Below are 15,735 nucleotides of genomic sequence, written 5' to 3' on the forward strand. Positions count from 1 at the left end.
CTTGACTTGCCAGAAACATGGTGTCTTGAATCTCAACTAGCATTTGTAATAAAAAAAAAAAAGGTTATTTGAGGCATAGACATGGAAAAATATTGTGCTATAAATGCAGTGGAAATAAAAAAAGATGTCAAAATCACTAACATGGCTTAGTAATTAAACTGTGTCAAAGCCCTTGCCAAGAAGAGTTCATAATTTGGAAGCTATAGTTACTATTGACCTGATTTTACAATTGAGATCGTGTCTGCCTTTTAATTTGGAAACAAAATTGATCACTGTGTTATATAAACAAGGCTTGTCAAGTTATTACTCTGCAACTGCTTTGCAAACACAGTTATTTAAGAGCAGCATGATTTATGATACAGTGTAACAGACAAATTATGTTTGAACTTCTTTTAAGGAAGTGCTATATTGTTGAAAATAGAATTCTTAAAACATTACTGAATTTCTTTCAGTTTTAATATTTTTAAAAAGATGGCTATTTTTACTCCAATATATTGACTTCCTCTCTCAAATTCTGCTTCAATGTTTATGAAGGGTTCATTCTTCCTATGTCTTCAGAAATCATTAGAATGCTCACTTATTTTTTTAATAGCATTCAATATTATTGTATTCTAATATTAGTGGACAAGAGTTGCAGTTTAGAAGGTTTATATAATATGCATATTTTATATAAATTATTACCTTAAATCACTACCATATGAAAGGCAGCCAAAAAATTAATGCAACAGGTTAATCTACTTGTTTTAAAGCCATCTCAGAATTTCTAAGACTTTTATCCATCTACTCCATAATTTCAATTTCTTAAGGCTTTCTCAACATGCTTTTTTAATTAAACAGAATCAAAATGAATATAGGACATAAACTGTTACTGCTAGATTTCAAGAGTAGGTTCAGGAATAAAGTTACGTTCATTTTTGCATGAGGGTAAAACTGATGGTTGAATTCCAGGCAAGAATCCAAAGAAACCCTCCATTGTTGACAATGTAAAAGTAGTCTTACCTTTTTCAGCATCTATTTCTTCTTGGTCATCTGTAAGTGGAATCACTTCTGGTTGCTCCATAATTGTGGTATCTTCTTGGTTTGATGAAAACTCTAAATAGAATGAGATGGTAAGATACTCAGGGATGCTTTAGTTGAAATTATTGATAAAACATTGAATACAGTATGGAAAGTTGAAAGTTTTTTTCCCCACTCTGAGTTTCAACAGCACATGTGCAGAAATGTTGCTATTTAAAACTCACATGTACACCCTCTATTTATATAAGTTATATACAAGAGTCATGGTTCACAGTTTCAGCTCATCCTCTGATAATACATTCTGGTTTCAATACCTTCTGTTTCCATATATGAGCTCTGGGACTCTGCTTCAATTTTTATTTCATTCTTTGTTGAATCATTCTCTTGTCCTATTAAAAACAGTGATAGAAAATAAAAGAAATGTGATATACATGACCATAGCTTTATCCCTGACTTGAAAGAGCAAAAATTTCAGTGGAAAACAGTTTTGAACCCAAGTAGAGAATGAAGGTATCATGTCTATTGTATGAGAAATATCCAGAAGATTTAGGCAAAAACCTCTTCTTTGACTGATGGGTATACTTAATATTTAGCTTAATAACACATAGCACATTGATGGATACAAACTGGAAGTTTAGAAATTTTAAATCATTTCTGGGTTGTGTGGGTTAATGACATTTAACTTGTCTTTAGGATATAGATATATTCCATATTAAGAATTCCTGGAAAATTATTTGTATTTTCATTCTTTTGCCAACAAAAACATTAAACACTTGAGTAATATGAGCATACAGGGACTGTAGCACTTCACAGCTCAACCATTCTCATAAGACACCCACTAAATACAACCATTCAATTCTCTTTCCCTCCCCTAAAGAGTTTAGAACAGTTAAATGCTAATGAAGAGAGAAATATTCCCCCATTTTAATAAAGTATTTTAGCTGAGGATATTTAACTGTTGAATTAAAAATAAAATTCTTTAATATGAAGGAGAACACCATGTAAAACTTTCTCCTAGAGCCCATTTCCACTCTTCTTGTCTTTGAAGACCAAAGGCAAGAGAAATGATATCACAATATTTATTTTGCAAAGCAAAGCATTCAAGGCTACTGAATGGCAAATGTGGCAGGTACTGGGGGTAGATCTTAATGTGGTTATAATGCTTATTCATATAATATGTACAATTTCAAGGACATAGGTATTAAAAATGGAAAAAGCTCTTTCTGGTGTGGTAGCCAGAATGTCAATATTTTGAAAATTTTACCTTTTGCAGGTTTTTAGATCATGGGAAACAGAGGGACAACTAATATATTGGAAAACAAAATCAAGATTGAAATGCCTTTAAGTAGACTAAGAAGATGAAATTTGTCAAGAATATAAAATTCTAGAGTCAAGTCTATAAATTCAATCTCAAGGAATGAGATTGAAGATTAGTGCCTCTATTTCTGATAAAAATACAGCCACAGGTTTTGTATTCCTGGTCTACTCTAAATACTGGACAGACATTAGAATGGCTGGGTGGACAGAAGGATTCTCTCGTCAGCCACATAGAAAGTGATGGGAATATTTTCAGTTTATCTCCTGGCACACATCTTACCTGGATAACTACTTCTAGCTATCCAAACAGGAGACTTAAAAATAGAAATATAAAAGGAGAATTATAAAGGAAAATATATTTTATATTTATAAAAGATCTATTCTCAAAAAATTAAGTTTTGCTTTTGTGTTTGCAATGAATTATAAAAACTGATGAATAAGGAAATTAATGATGTAGTCAATGAAGAGGAAATTGAGACAAGAGGAAAAACCTGTGAATTTAACATCACAACGAGTTTTAAATAACTGCAATGGAGATCATAAAAGAGAATAAATACTATAGACAAATTAATTTTGTAGCGATCAGAAAATAGCAATAGCATTTTGCAGGGTACAGAAAATAGCGATAGAATTTCTAATCAAAGCATTTTTGGAAGCCTAAGCAGCAGCATTTTATCTAAAATGGCAACCACTAAACATTACAAGGTTTCACAAAATTGTAGATGGATGTAATTTCACTTTTTGTAAGTACATAAACATCACATGTGTCCTCATGCATATTTTTATTAGTAGGAATGAAAATTGGAAAACCCTGACTCAAATGTTACCACTGATTATCTCTGAGTGGTAGATGGTATTTTAATTCATAGGATTTTTACTTTGCTAGCCTTATCTTATATGAAATAACAATTGCATATCTATAGTAATTATAGTGAAACAGTTTAAAAATAGAGAAGAAAATGCTTCCCCTGAGAATCATTAAAATTTTTAAAAGGTGTTAGTGTCTTTGTGTGTAACTGTATAGCCAATTACTTTAACCTAGTCAACAAATTCTAGAATACCCTTGAAAATTTAACTGTTGAGTAAATGAGTATTCATCTTTTCTACCTTTTGGTGAAATCACCTACTAGTCCCTATTCTCTCTATATCCCAAGCTATCACCATATTCTAAACACATAAATTTTTTTCTGGCTTTGTTATATACTTAGCACACGTTCTCAGCCATTTCTTCCATTTTCTATCTGGTGAAATTCTCATCTTTCAGGGTTAAGACATCAGTATCTCCTTTCTGTGTAACAGACTGAGTCACAAGGGATGATTGATCATTTTCACATCTTTGCTTATTGAATTTCTTTGCTCAGTCATCTATTATTCTCCTTAACACACTGTAATGTAGTTGTATCTGTGTTTCTCTCTCTTATGAGATTATGAGTATTATCAAGATATAAATTGTGTTTTACTCCTATTTCCCTTCACAGGGCTTATATTTAATTGAACCTTCTGGTACTCATCAGTTCTGTAAACAGTAATCAAGGACTGTGACATACCTTCCATTGCATCCCTTAGCAACCAGGGTAGTGCCTTAGCCTACTAATGTCCAATATGCTGTTGGAAAGAGAACTAGATGTTTTACATACATGATAAACTCTTTGGGCTTCAATTTAATTATCTTTTTTTAAAATCAAAAGCAAAGGAACTAAATATATGTCTTCTGGTTGAAATTTCTAGTCACCCTAGACATGTATTCGTTGGGTGGGTGATATTCAGAGAGAACCTTCACTGTCGCTGAGCAAACTCATTCTCTGTCTTTGTGACTTAGAGAAACTGAGCCTTGCACCTTCTCTCAGGTCATTGCTGGAAACTTTAGCTTACTTAGGATCTGGCTTTGTCTGTGCAATGAAGGGAAAGAGTAGAGCATTAAGAGAGTAGAAGCATCACTGTATGCCTATATGTCCTCAGCCCCAGTGCACCACTTGATAAATTTTCAGAGCAATCAATCAGGAATAAAAAAAAAAAAACAAAACACACACACAATTTAACAGGGCCGGGGCACGAAGTTGGCAGCCTAAGGCTATTGATGGGTACTAGGGATTTTCCCTGACTACTCAAGCCTGGCATTTCACTTGGAGGATGAGAGGCCACTGTAAAATTTTGGAGTATTTCTCATACATGTGCTCACTCTTGATCTCTTTCACCTGTTAACATTTTTTGGCAATCTTTTCTTGAAAATAAATTTATATTCTTATTTTACTCTGAAATAAAATAGTAAAATATGGGGAAAGATTTGGGGAATATTGCTGTGAAATTCACGATAAATCATACCTGTTCATTCCTGAGTCAAGCCAGAATTTGTTATATCACACAATAAGGAGGTATCTGTGAACTCCCTGCCCTGTTACCATGCCTGCTGTGTGCTAATGATGACTCCGGGGGCTCTAGTCTATCTGCCTCTCTCTTCAGTGCAGACATACCACATTCCATTTTGCATTTTTGATCCCAAAGGGGCAAGTTTTATGTTTGCCTCTCCACATTTGGTCTCCTTGAATTCCAACCACCATCTTCTGCCCTAATCCTTCCTGGAAGGGAAGCAAAAGAACATAACCCCCCCACCTCTGTATGTGTGTGTGTGTGTGTGTGTGTGTGTGTGTGTGTATACACACATATAGATGTGTATATATGCATACATATATCCATACTAATGGAGGGAGCATTAGAACAAATAATCCAAAATTCATCCACTTTTCTTTAGCAATCTATCACATGATTGTTTCTTGGAGATTTGGTAATTTACTTTAGCTCAAATAAATGCATTAATTAATTGCATAAAAAATGTTCTGAGAACCAAAGCCTGGAATTAAATATTTTTTGAGAATAAACTTAAACTCACTTTGTAAATGGATAGTTTTGGAACAATAGCGACAATAATATTGTTTCATTGTTTAAAGATTACTAGATGTTCAGATCCTCTCATGACACAAATCTTTACTTCTTTGATTCTTGTCTTAAAGATAATGAAAATTGTATCCTTTTGTTAAGCATGAAACTTGATGACTTACTATTCAGTTTTACTTTTTGCCATGTCTAAAATTACCCCAGATTTAGATTAAAAGTTAAACCCACTTTACTGTGAATTTTATTATCTTCTAGTCAACCTTAATTTTCACCAAAGTTCAATAAAACTTGGTTTTCTAATATAAAATATTTCTATAATTATTTTCATAGTTACAAAAGTCAATTTCATTGCAGAAACATTGAAAAATCAAGTAATGAAAATTATGTTTACAATTAAGAGATTGACACTGTTAACATAAACTACCTTTGTCTTGTATTTGTATATATGGATTATATATGCATATATATCTATATTTGTATATAAGTGAGCATGTCTTTGTGTATGTGCCTATGTATATTACAAAATATAAACATAGATAAATGAATTTTATATTTTTAATTCTTTTTTGTTCAAAATGTTTTGCATGGGTAAATATTGATTTAATTGTTTTTTCTTCATATTTTTATTTTAAGGTAACATTGGTTTACAACACTAAATAGGATTCAGAAATGTAGAATCACACCTCTTCAATTCATATTTTAATAAGCATCTTCTACTGCTGTTATTCAAAAATTTATTTTTAAAAGATGAGTTGCAGTAAACATTTGCATGTTTCTCCTTTTTTGCTATTAAACACAGTGCTGCAATGAATATTCTTGTAGATAAGTATTTCCATATCCCTGTGGGTATACTTTAAATTTCTATAGCATAATTTTTGGATCCAAGTATGACCATTTTACCTTTTATTAGATTTTTTAAAATTTCTACTGAGGAGGTTATATTTATTAATCTCCTAACAATGTTGTGTGACTGTGTGGTATTTTGTGTAATACAGAATACCAATTCTTTGTATTCTCAATTCTACTAAGCTTATCTTCTATTCAAAAGCAGAAGACACTGAAATGTTTCATTTGCACTTCTCTAAATACAAAGAGATAGGCCATCTGTTCATATTTACAATGACTATTTCTTTTGAGTTATAATTGAATCCTTTGCCCTTTTTCCTCTTGGACTGTTTCTTTTTTTTCTTATTGATTTATGAGGTTTTTTAAAATACTTTTTTGTCATTTAGTCTGTGTATACATTTTCTAGTAGTTTGTTTTAAATATTTGATTATAAACTTTACTCATCCTGTCAAAGTTTACATATTCAGATTTAGCCATGTCCCTCTTTTATGAGATTTATTGACACATGCACACATACATGTTGCAGATAATTAGGCACATGCATGCATTCGGATAAGTATGTATTCAGAGTTCAAGAAGCAGTTCTTACTTAAAAATAAAAAAAACTACTCTTAGGGCTTCCCTGTTGGAGTAGGGGTTAAAATCAGTGCTACCAAGTATCAGTTCAACAATCACCCCCCACCCCAACCACCACCAGGGAGCTAACCCACAAGGCAGACCTCTCTTGTCTCACCCGCTGCTCCCCTCAGCAGTGTATTTCAGTCAGTCCACCTGTTTTGCTCCCCACTCTGTCTCTGGTGAATCCTCTCACCCCAACCCCGCATCTATGACCTGCACCCCAGTTCTTGCATGCATAAATAAAATGTTTTAAAAAAACAACTCTTTGCTCTTTTAGTCTAGTATTGTTAGCTTCATTTCTACATTTTGTCTCTATTCCTTCTGTATTTTAAGTTGGTATAAGGAAAGAGATTGGGGTTCAGTTTATTTTTCCAAATGGACAAATAGTTGTCCTAATGTCATTTATTGAGTCATCTATCTTTGAAATGTCAACTGGAATATGTAGTAAAATCGCAGTTCTACTTGGATCTGTAGCTAAACTCTTATTTTGTTTCATTGATCAGCCTTGTCTACTGCTACAGTTGGACTACACTGTTAATGATATTTTTCAAATATATCATGCCATTTGTAGTTTATTTATTTTTGTCATTGACTGATAATACTATATGTGTGAATTCTACATTGAATTTCCAATAAGACTTTATTTGTATTATATCTTCCCATAGCATCTGACACATAAAAACCATTATTGTTATATTAAGCCAGGGATTTAAATTTGTGTTGGTATGAAATGACCAGCTCTTTCTCACTTGAGATTTTTTGCTAGGGTTCTAACTGCTTAAATTCTGAAGTAGTTTTTCATGTTTCTTTTGATGTTTATTTCCCAATCATACCTTTTCCCAAATTTGCACTTTCATTTATCTTTTTTAAATATTTATTTATTTATTTATACAAGAACCAGGGTACAGGCCAGATGAGCGGGAGGGTGGGAGGATTCACCAGAGACAGAGTGGAGAACAGAACAGGCAGACTGACTAAATACACTGCTGAGGGGAGCAGTGGGCGAGGCAGGAGAGGTCAACCCTGCCATGTGGGACCCTCGCCGGCTGGCCGGGATCGAACCAGCACTGCAGAGGCTGCGGACAGCTTCATAGTGCGGTGCTCAACCGCCTGCGCCACCGGGGGAGGCCCCCAAATTTGCACTTTTAAACCTTTACTATTTTATTAAAATTAATCCAATCCAAATGGTTTTCATACTGAAAAAATTGACCTAATTGGATTTACTATCATGACTGCCTATGTTCTCATCTTAGTTGATATATTCTATTTTAGCTACATTTCAACTTATTTTTAAATTAATACTTACAATACTGAATATACTGTCCTGTTTGCTATGCTATTTTAGAAAATTGAGAAAATAGTATGTCTTCCTTTAATTTTATTGTGACTTAATTGTAATTGTGATTACTATAAAAACTTTCAAAGATACTCTTAAACCTAACTTACATTGTTAGAATCTGTAACAGAGTTGGGTTTTTAGTTTTTTATTACCTTTCTTGAAGCCATTATATGCAACCTCCCTGTTCAATACCATGTTTATTTTAGAAACTCTGCCATTGTTTTTTCTTCTCTTGCCCTCATATTCTTCCTAATTTCCTCCTTTTCTTCTTCATCTTTAGGTTACTCTATTAAAATTTTACATATGCACAGGAAAATACATAAATGGTGCAATTAAATAACTAAAAGCAAATACTCTAAGTCATACCTCATTTGATTGTGCTTCAGGTAATTGTACCTTGCAGATACTGATTTTTATTTCTCCTTTTTGTTTTCACAAATTGAATTTGCATGTCTGTCTTCCCTAGAGCAAGACTTTTGACATCATTTTCCCAATAATGTGTGTTCATTTAATGTCTCTGCCACATTTTGGTAATTCTCTCATTATTTCAAACTCTTTCATTATTATCTGTTATGGTGATCTATAAACAGTGATTGTTTCTGTTACTATGATAAGTATTTTGGGTGCCATAAACTGCACCCAGATGACACAACAAACTTAATTGATAAATGTGTGTGTTTTAACTGCTCTACTGGCAAGTCATTCCCCCATCCATCTCATTCTCTTTGGTCTCCAAACTGTTCAAATGAAAGGGAGAGTCACATGTTTCTCACTTGAAATGAAAAGCTAGAGATGATTAAATTTAGTGAGAATGGCATGTCAAAAGAAAGGCCAGAAGCTCTGTTTTTTGCCCCAAAAAGTAGTTAGCCAAATTGTGAATGCAAAGGCAGTAAAAGTGCTGCTCTAGTGAATACATGTATGAGAGAGTTAAATAGCCTTATTGTTGATATGAAGAAAGTAGTAGTGGTCTGGAGAGAAGATCAAAATAGCCACAGCATCCCCTTAAACCAAAGCCTAATCCAAACTCCCATGCCTGCCTTCAGAGATTCCAGTTCTGTTCAATTCTATCATAACTCTCTCCAATTCTGTGAAAACTGAGAGGAGTAAAGGAGCTGCAGAAGAAAAGTTTGAAGTCAACAGAGGTTTGTTCATGAGATTTAAGGAAAGAAGCTGTTTCTACAACGTAAGAGACACGGTAAAACATCACATGCTAATGTCAAAACTGCAGCAACTTATTCAGAGGGTCTGGTTAAGATTATAGTCAGCAACCGATTTTTCATTGCAGACAAAACAACCTTATGTTGAAGATGCCATCTAGGACTTTCATAGATAGAGAGGAGAAGTTGATGCCTGAATTCAAAGCTACAAATAACAGGATGACTCTCCTGTCAAGGCCAAATGCAGTTGGGGATTTTAAGTTGAAGCTTATGCTTATTTACCATTCCAAAAATCCTGGGATCCTTAAGATTTATGATAAATCTACTCTTCCTATGGTTTATACTTGAACTGCAAAGTCTAAGTGACAGCTCATCTGTTCACTGAATATTTTAAACCTAATATTGAGACCTACTACTAAGGAAAAAATTACTCTTTTCAATATATCACTGCTCATTGACAATGCATCTGGTTCCCCATGAGCTCTTATGGAAAGGTACAAGAAAATTAAAGTTGTTTTTTGGCCTGCTAATACAACATCTAAGCTGCATCCCATGGTTCAAGGAGTCATTTTGACTTCCAAGTATATTTTTTAAGAAATACATTTCAAAATGCTGTAGTTGTCAAAGCAGTGATTTTCTGATGGATCTGTGGAAAGTCAAATGGCAACCATATGGAAAGAATTCGCTATTCTAAGTATCATAGAGAACATTTTTAATTTATGGGAAGAAGTCAAAATATCAACATTAGCAGAGTTTGATTAATTGATTCTAAGACTCACAGGTTGTCTTGAGGGGTGCAATTCTTCAGAAGAGGATGTAATTAAATATATAGTGGAAGTATCACTCCTAGGGATCTACCCAAAGGACACAAAAACACTGATTCAAAAGAACACCTGTACCCCTATGTTTACTGCAGCACTATTTACAATAGGTAAAACCTGGAAACAACCCAAATGTCCAAAAATAGATGACTGGATCAAGAAGATGTATATATACACAATGGAATATTATTCAGCAATCAAAAAGATAAACTCATGCCATTCGCAGTGACATGGATGGAGCTAGAAGAAATTACGCTCAGTGAAATAAGTCAGAAGGAAAAAGAAAAATAATGGATGGTTTCTCTTACAGCAGGAATATATGAGAACCAAATAAGATATCAGTGTAAAAAATAACAGTACAAAACACAACAAAGCAAAAACAGACAATTATAAATCAGAGACATCCTTCAGGGGAGGAGGAGGGAGAGGGATGGGAAGAAGGGAGGGAGGAGCATAGGGGACTGAGGTGATGGTGCATTGGGGAAGGAAACTATGGGGACTACACCTGAGGGGGTGGGGGAAGCAAATATTGTTTACAAATGAACAATGATGTAAAAAATAAACATTAAAAAAAGATTACTACTACAAAAAAAGATACAGAAATAGAGAACTAAAATTTAAGTGGAGGCTGAATCTAAGAATGAATTGCGATCACATGATAAAATTTTGACGATGGGGGATTGCTTCTTATTAATGAGGAAACAATTTATTTCTTGACATGCAATCTACTCCTGATGAAGATGCTATGAATATAATGGAATTGACAAAGAAGGGTTTAGAATTTTACATAAACTTAGTAGATAAAGCAGTGGCAGTGGTTTGAAAGGATTGGACTCCACTTTTGAAATAATTTCTAGTGCGGGCAAAATGCTATCAAACAAAATCACATGCTACTGAGAAATTTTACAGGAAAGGAAAAGTCAATGTGTCAAACTTAATTATCTTATTTTAAGAAATTGCCACAGCTGCCTCAGCCTTCAGCAAACACCACCTTGACCAGTCAGCATCTATCATCATGGAAGCAAAACTCTCCTTCCAGGAAAAAGACTACAATTCACTGAAGGTTCAATTGATGGTTAGCATTTTTTTACAGGAACATTTTTAAAGTATTAAAATATTTTTTTAGATATAATCATATTGTAGACTAAATTGACTGTAGTGTTATGTAAATATATATTTATAGCACTGGGAAACCAAACCAAACCAAACCAAACCAAAAAACGGCATGCTTCACATTACTGTGATAGTAACTTTGCAGTGGTTTGGAACTGAACCCACAATGACTAAGGCGTAGCTGTATATTCCTAAACTAAGTATCTAGCACAGAAATACCTCCTCCTCGAGTCACCAAATTTAATCACTGCTTACTGTGATAATATTCATTACGTACATTTTCTTATATTACCACATATCTTTGTAAATATTGGTTATTTCCCCTGCTTTTTAAAATTGATATAAATGAAGTCATATATATGTACATATACATTTAGATGCATATATATACACATATCTGATTTTGTACTTTTAGTTTTATGTTATGCTTGTGAGATTAATCCTGGTTTTAGCCTATAATTATAGTTTCCAAGGAGATTTTGCTCACATACCTTTGTTCTTTTGTATGTAATTTAACCTTTTTATTTTTGGGATTTTTCTCTTCATTGCTGATGTTGATTATGATTGCTTAAGTATAATTTTGTTCATATTTCCTGTGCTTGAGGCTATAGAAGAATTTCTTAGATATGTAAGTTCATAGTTTTCACATATATCTAAAAACTGTCAGTCATTTTTACTTCAAATATTCTTTCTGTATCCTCCCCTCATATCCACCTTAAGAGATTCCAGCTCATGAATATTGCAGTTGGGATCACCCTTGAAGTTGTCCCATATTGCACTGATGTGCTTTTCATTTTCTTCAGTCATTTATTCTGTTTCCACTTGGGTTCTTCCTAATGCTATAGTTCCAAATTCTCTAATCTTTCTTCCACATTGTCTAATCTACTATCATTCTCATCACCTGTAATTTTCATCTCAGGCACTCTATTTTCTCACCTTTAAAGCATCAATTAGGACCTGAGATTTTACCATTTTTGTGTTTTTTTTTTTAAAAGATTTATTTATTTGTTTGTTTGTTTGTTTGTTTAATTTATACGAGCACTGGATGCTGTCAGAAGCATGGCAGGGTGAGAGAATCCACCAGAGCCAGAGCTGGGAACAGAGCAGGCAGACTGATGAAATACACTGCTGAGGGGAGCAGTGGGCGTGGCAGGAGAGGTCTGTGCACCATGTGGGACCCTCGCCTGTGGCCGGGGATTGAACTGGCACTGCAGAGGCTGCAGGCAGCTTCGTAGCCCAGCGCTCAACCACTGCTGCACTGAGCAGGCCAGATTTTTCCATTTTTGAAAAGTAGCAAGTCAGTTAGCAACAGTTCCATGGATGCTGACAGAAGGCAGTACTCTCTTGGCTCAGAGTTGAGAACAGTGCAACAAATGGCAGTAGCCACAGTAACCATGCCTGTTCTCCAAGCCCCAGTTTTCACAAGGTGATCAGATCATACCTGCATACTCACTGGGTTGCATTACAGAGGACTCTTGAGCTTAGGGAATTCAAATCTTTTATGATTTACATTAAGCATGCCTGCTCTTCCATCTGGAGGGAAGGTCTATTCCTATCTTCAATGCTGTAAGTGAGCCTGCTTTTAATTTCAGAGGGAGAGATGGTCTGTTTTCTCAAGATTGTTCACTATACAAAAACCCTCAAAAAGATTGGTCAAAACAAAGGCATCCATGACCTATGCTCATAAAACATACAGAAACACAAGACATACACATACAGTCTTTAGGACTTTTATGTATATTTTCATGTCATCTACAAATAGTGATGATTTGACTTCTTTTCTAATCTGAATTCCTTTTATTCATTTTTAAAAGATTTATTTATTTATGCATACAAGAACTGAGGTACAGGCCAGAGGTGTGGGGGGTGGTGAGAGGATCACCAGAGACAGAGTGGGGAACAGAACAGGCAGACTGACTGAAATACACTGCTGAAGGGAGCAGTGGGCGAGTGAGGAGAGGTCAGCTATGCCATGTGGGTAGCTCTCTGGCCAGCCGGGAATCAAACCCATGCTGCAGAGGCTGCGGACAGCTCCATAGCACTGTGCTCAGCCTGCTGTGCCACCAGGGAGGCCCCTTAGTTCTCTTTTAAATGCAATTGCTCCAACACATATGCAGTCCTCTGTGTCTTGACTATTATTGTGGTGCTGTTGGTGTGTTATAGATATGGTGGTTGGGGGAGGGAAAAAGAGGAAAGGGAGAAACAGGGGAGAGAGGTGTAGTTGTTGATAGGCAACAGTCACTAAGACTAGGGTATCTACTGCAGTTGTTTAAAAGGTAATGGTTGCTCTAAGTCCTAATCTTTATTCTTGAAACATGCATTTTCTCGGAGTTTAGACTTCTTGGTTGGAAGCTATTCTGTTGTATTGTCTTTTTATTTCCATTACTACTGAAATGTCAGCTACCAGTCTAATTGTTTGAAGATTATTTTTTAGAAGTTGTTTATCCCTGGCTTTCAACAGTTTCACTATCAGATTTAACTTGATTGGATTTTAAAGAATTTTTGGAACATGTGGTCTAATAGCCTCTATCATTGTAAGAAATTTCCTTGTATTTCTTCAAATAGTACTTCCACCTTATTGTCTTTCTCCTCTCTATCTGAGATTGCAATTATATATGTGGTAGACATTGTTGTTTTGGATGCTATATCGCTCCCTTTTTCTGTGTGTCATTCATTTTCTCTCTACTGCTTTTGTATTTTCTGTATTTTGACATAACTTCTAGCTCAATAATACTTATCTTTGTTGAATATGTTGTTAACCTATAAATCAATTCATAGAAATTTTTCATTTCATTTTTGGCACCTTTTACTTCTAGACTTCTTTTCTAATCCTCAGCTATATTTACAATCTCTCATTTATTCCTTAGATATAGTCAGCATAGTGATTGTACGCTTTGTGTTTATATCTCTAACATTTTCAGGCCAAATGAACTTCATTTGTTTTGCATGTTATCTCATTTCCTCATTTTTTTTCCATTACTTTTTTTATAAGTGCTGGGCATTCTGTTAACAAATTTCTAATGTAAATGGTTTAAAACCTGCAACACTCTTTCTATCTTGTAAATATTTTACATTAGTTTTTCTCAGGTGCTGGGGGAATTAGTTTTCTGGTTGGTCTTAATTTAATTTGGGAATGATTAAGGTTGGGCCTCCCCGGTGGCACAGCGGTTGAGCGCTGGGTTGCGAAGCTGCCCGCAGCCTCTGCAGCGCCGGTTCGATCCCTGGCTGCTCCCTGGCCACCAGAGGAGGGTCCCACATGGCGCTCAGACCTCTCCTGCCGCCCGCTGCTCCCCTCAGCAGTGTACTTCGGTCCTTCTGCCTGCTCTGCTCCCTGCTCTGGCTCTGGTGAATTCTCTCACCCTCCCGCGCTTCTGTCTGTACCCAGTGCATGTATAAACAAACAAAACAAAACAAAATAAATAAATAATACATGCCTCTTAAAAAAATAATAAATAAAATAAAATGATTAAGGTTTAGCCACAGTCTTTCAGAAAGTTACACTACTGCTGTCTCATTCCACTGCTAAGGTACATGCCTGTGGGGTTTCAACACAAAACAGAGAGTTTACCAGCATCTCCTGCCCTTTTCAGCAATAGGACTGCAGATACCTTTTGCAGAATAAGCAAATGTCCTAAAGTGAAAACACTTCCAAATACTGGGATAATATCTCTGATTATTTATTTCCCCCAGAACCTAACCTGACAGCTTTTCACGAAGTTGTTAGCACTCTGATATCTCTCAACAGACTATAAAAAATTTGTCCAAGTTGTCTAGCTGTCTTCAAAGTAATGTTGTAAATTATTTAGAACTTCATCATCGAGAAAGGAAGAGCCTCGTTTCCTTTCTCATTTTAAAAATTGTACTATAATTTTCAAAGATAAAAGAAAACATTTGTGATAACTTTAAACTATTTTTGAAACAATTATTTCAACATTTGTATGCATTTAATCAGTTTATTACCACATAGTCCTTTCCTACTGTGCCTTCTCAATCTTGAATTTCCCCTTCCTATCTATATTTATTGTTTTACACAAGCTTTCTATTTATTCTGAAAGGATACTTGAGTGGCATATTTCCTTAATTTTAGTATTCCTGAGAAAATATTACTCCTGAATTCATGTATGAATAATAACTCCACTAAATGTAGAAACTATGTCCTCTAGAGCTCTGGGTTTATTACTTTGTTTTCTCCTGGTATTTAGAGTTGTAGAAGAAGGCTAAGGCTAATCTGATTTTGGTAATTTTGCTAGTAACCCGACTTTGACTTTCTTACAGGCTTTAAAACACTTCCATTATTATTGTTCCTCAGAAATTCTATGAGGCTTTGTAGATTTCTATTCTCATTTGAGTTTTCATTATCTTTGCCTGTAAATATAATGTGCAGTGTGATGTTTTAGATGGAGGGACAATTTACATAAGGATTTTTTTCTAAGGATTACTTCATTTCTGTTTGTTCTATTCTCTTTTCATGGCATTCTAAGAATAGGTAGATTTAATCTCCTGGATCTAGTCTCTGTATGTTTCATGCTTATTTTCACTGCTATCATACCTTCATTTCAGTATTTACAAGTCCAATGCCTATAGGGTTCAGGTAGGTAACAAAAGTACGTGAAGC

General features: G+C 34.7%; 1 protein-coding gene across 5 annotated transcripts in view; it reads right to left on the reverse strand.

Moving 5' to 3' along the window:
- The window catches only part of MACROD2 (mono-ADP ribosylhydrolase 2), a 1,913,210-nt gene that overhangs the window by 64,768 nt on the left and 1,832,707 nt on the right, over positions 1 to 15,735 (reverse strand). For 4 of the 5 annotated variants that reach the window (XM_054696171.1, XM_037494392.2, XM_054696177.1 and 1 more), the window contains exons 15-16: positions 1,332 to 1,406; positions 1,000 to 1,092 (exon numbers count right to left, since the gene is read on the reverse strand). In XM_054696171.1, coding sequence (XP_054552146.1) covers positions 1,000 to 1,092; positions 1,332 to 1,406 — 168 coding nt within the window. The remainder of the gene's footprint in view (positions 1 to 999; positions 1,093 to 1,331; positions 1,407 to 15,735) is intronic. The other variant, XM_054696174.1, reaches the window with a different exon arrangement.

This window comes from Talpa occidentalis, unplaced genomic scaffold (genome assembly GCF_014898055.3).
Source record: "Talpa occidentalis isolate TD23 unplaced genomic scaffold, MPIMG_talOcc4v2.1 talOcc4.10, whole genome shotgun sequence".
Taxonomy (NCBI): Eukaryota; Metazoa; Chordata; class Mammalia; order Eulipotyphla; family Talpidae; genus Talpa; species Talpa occidentalis.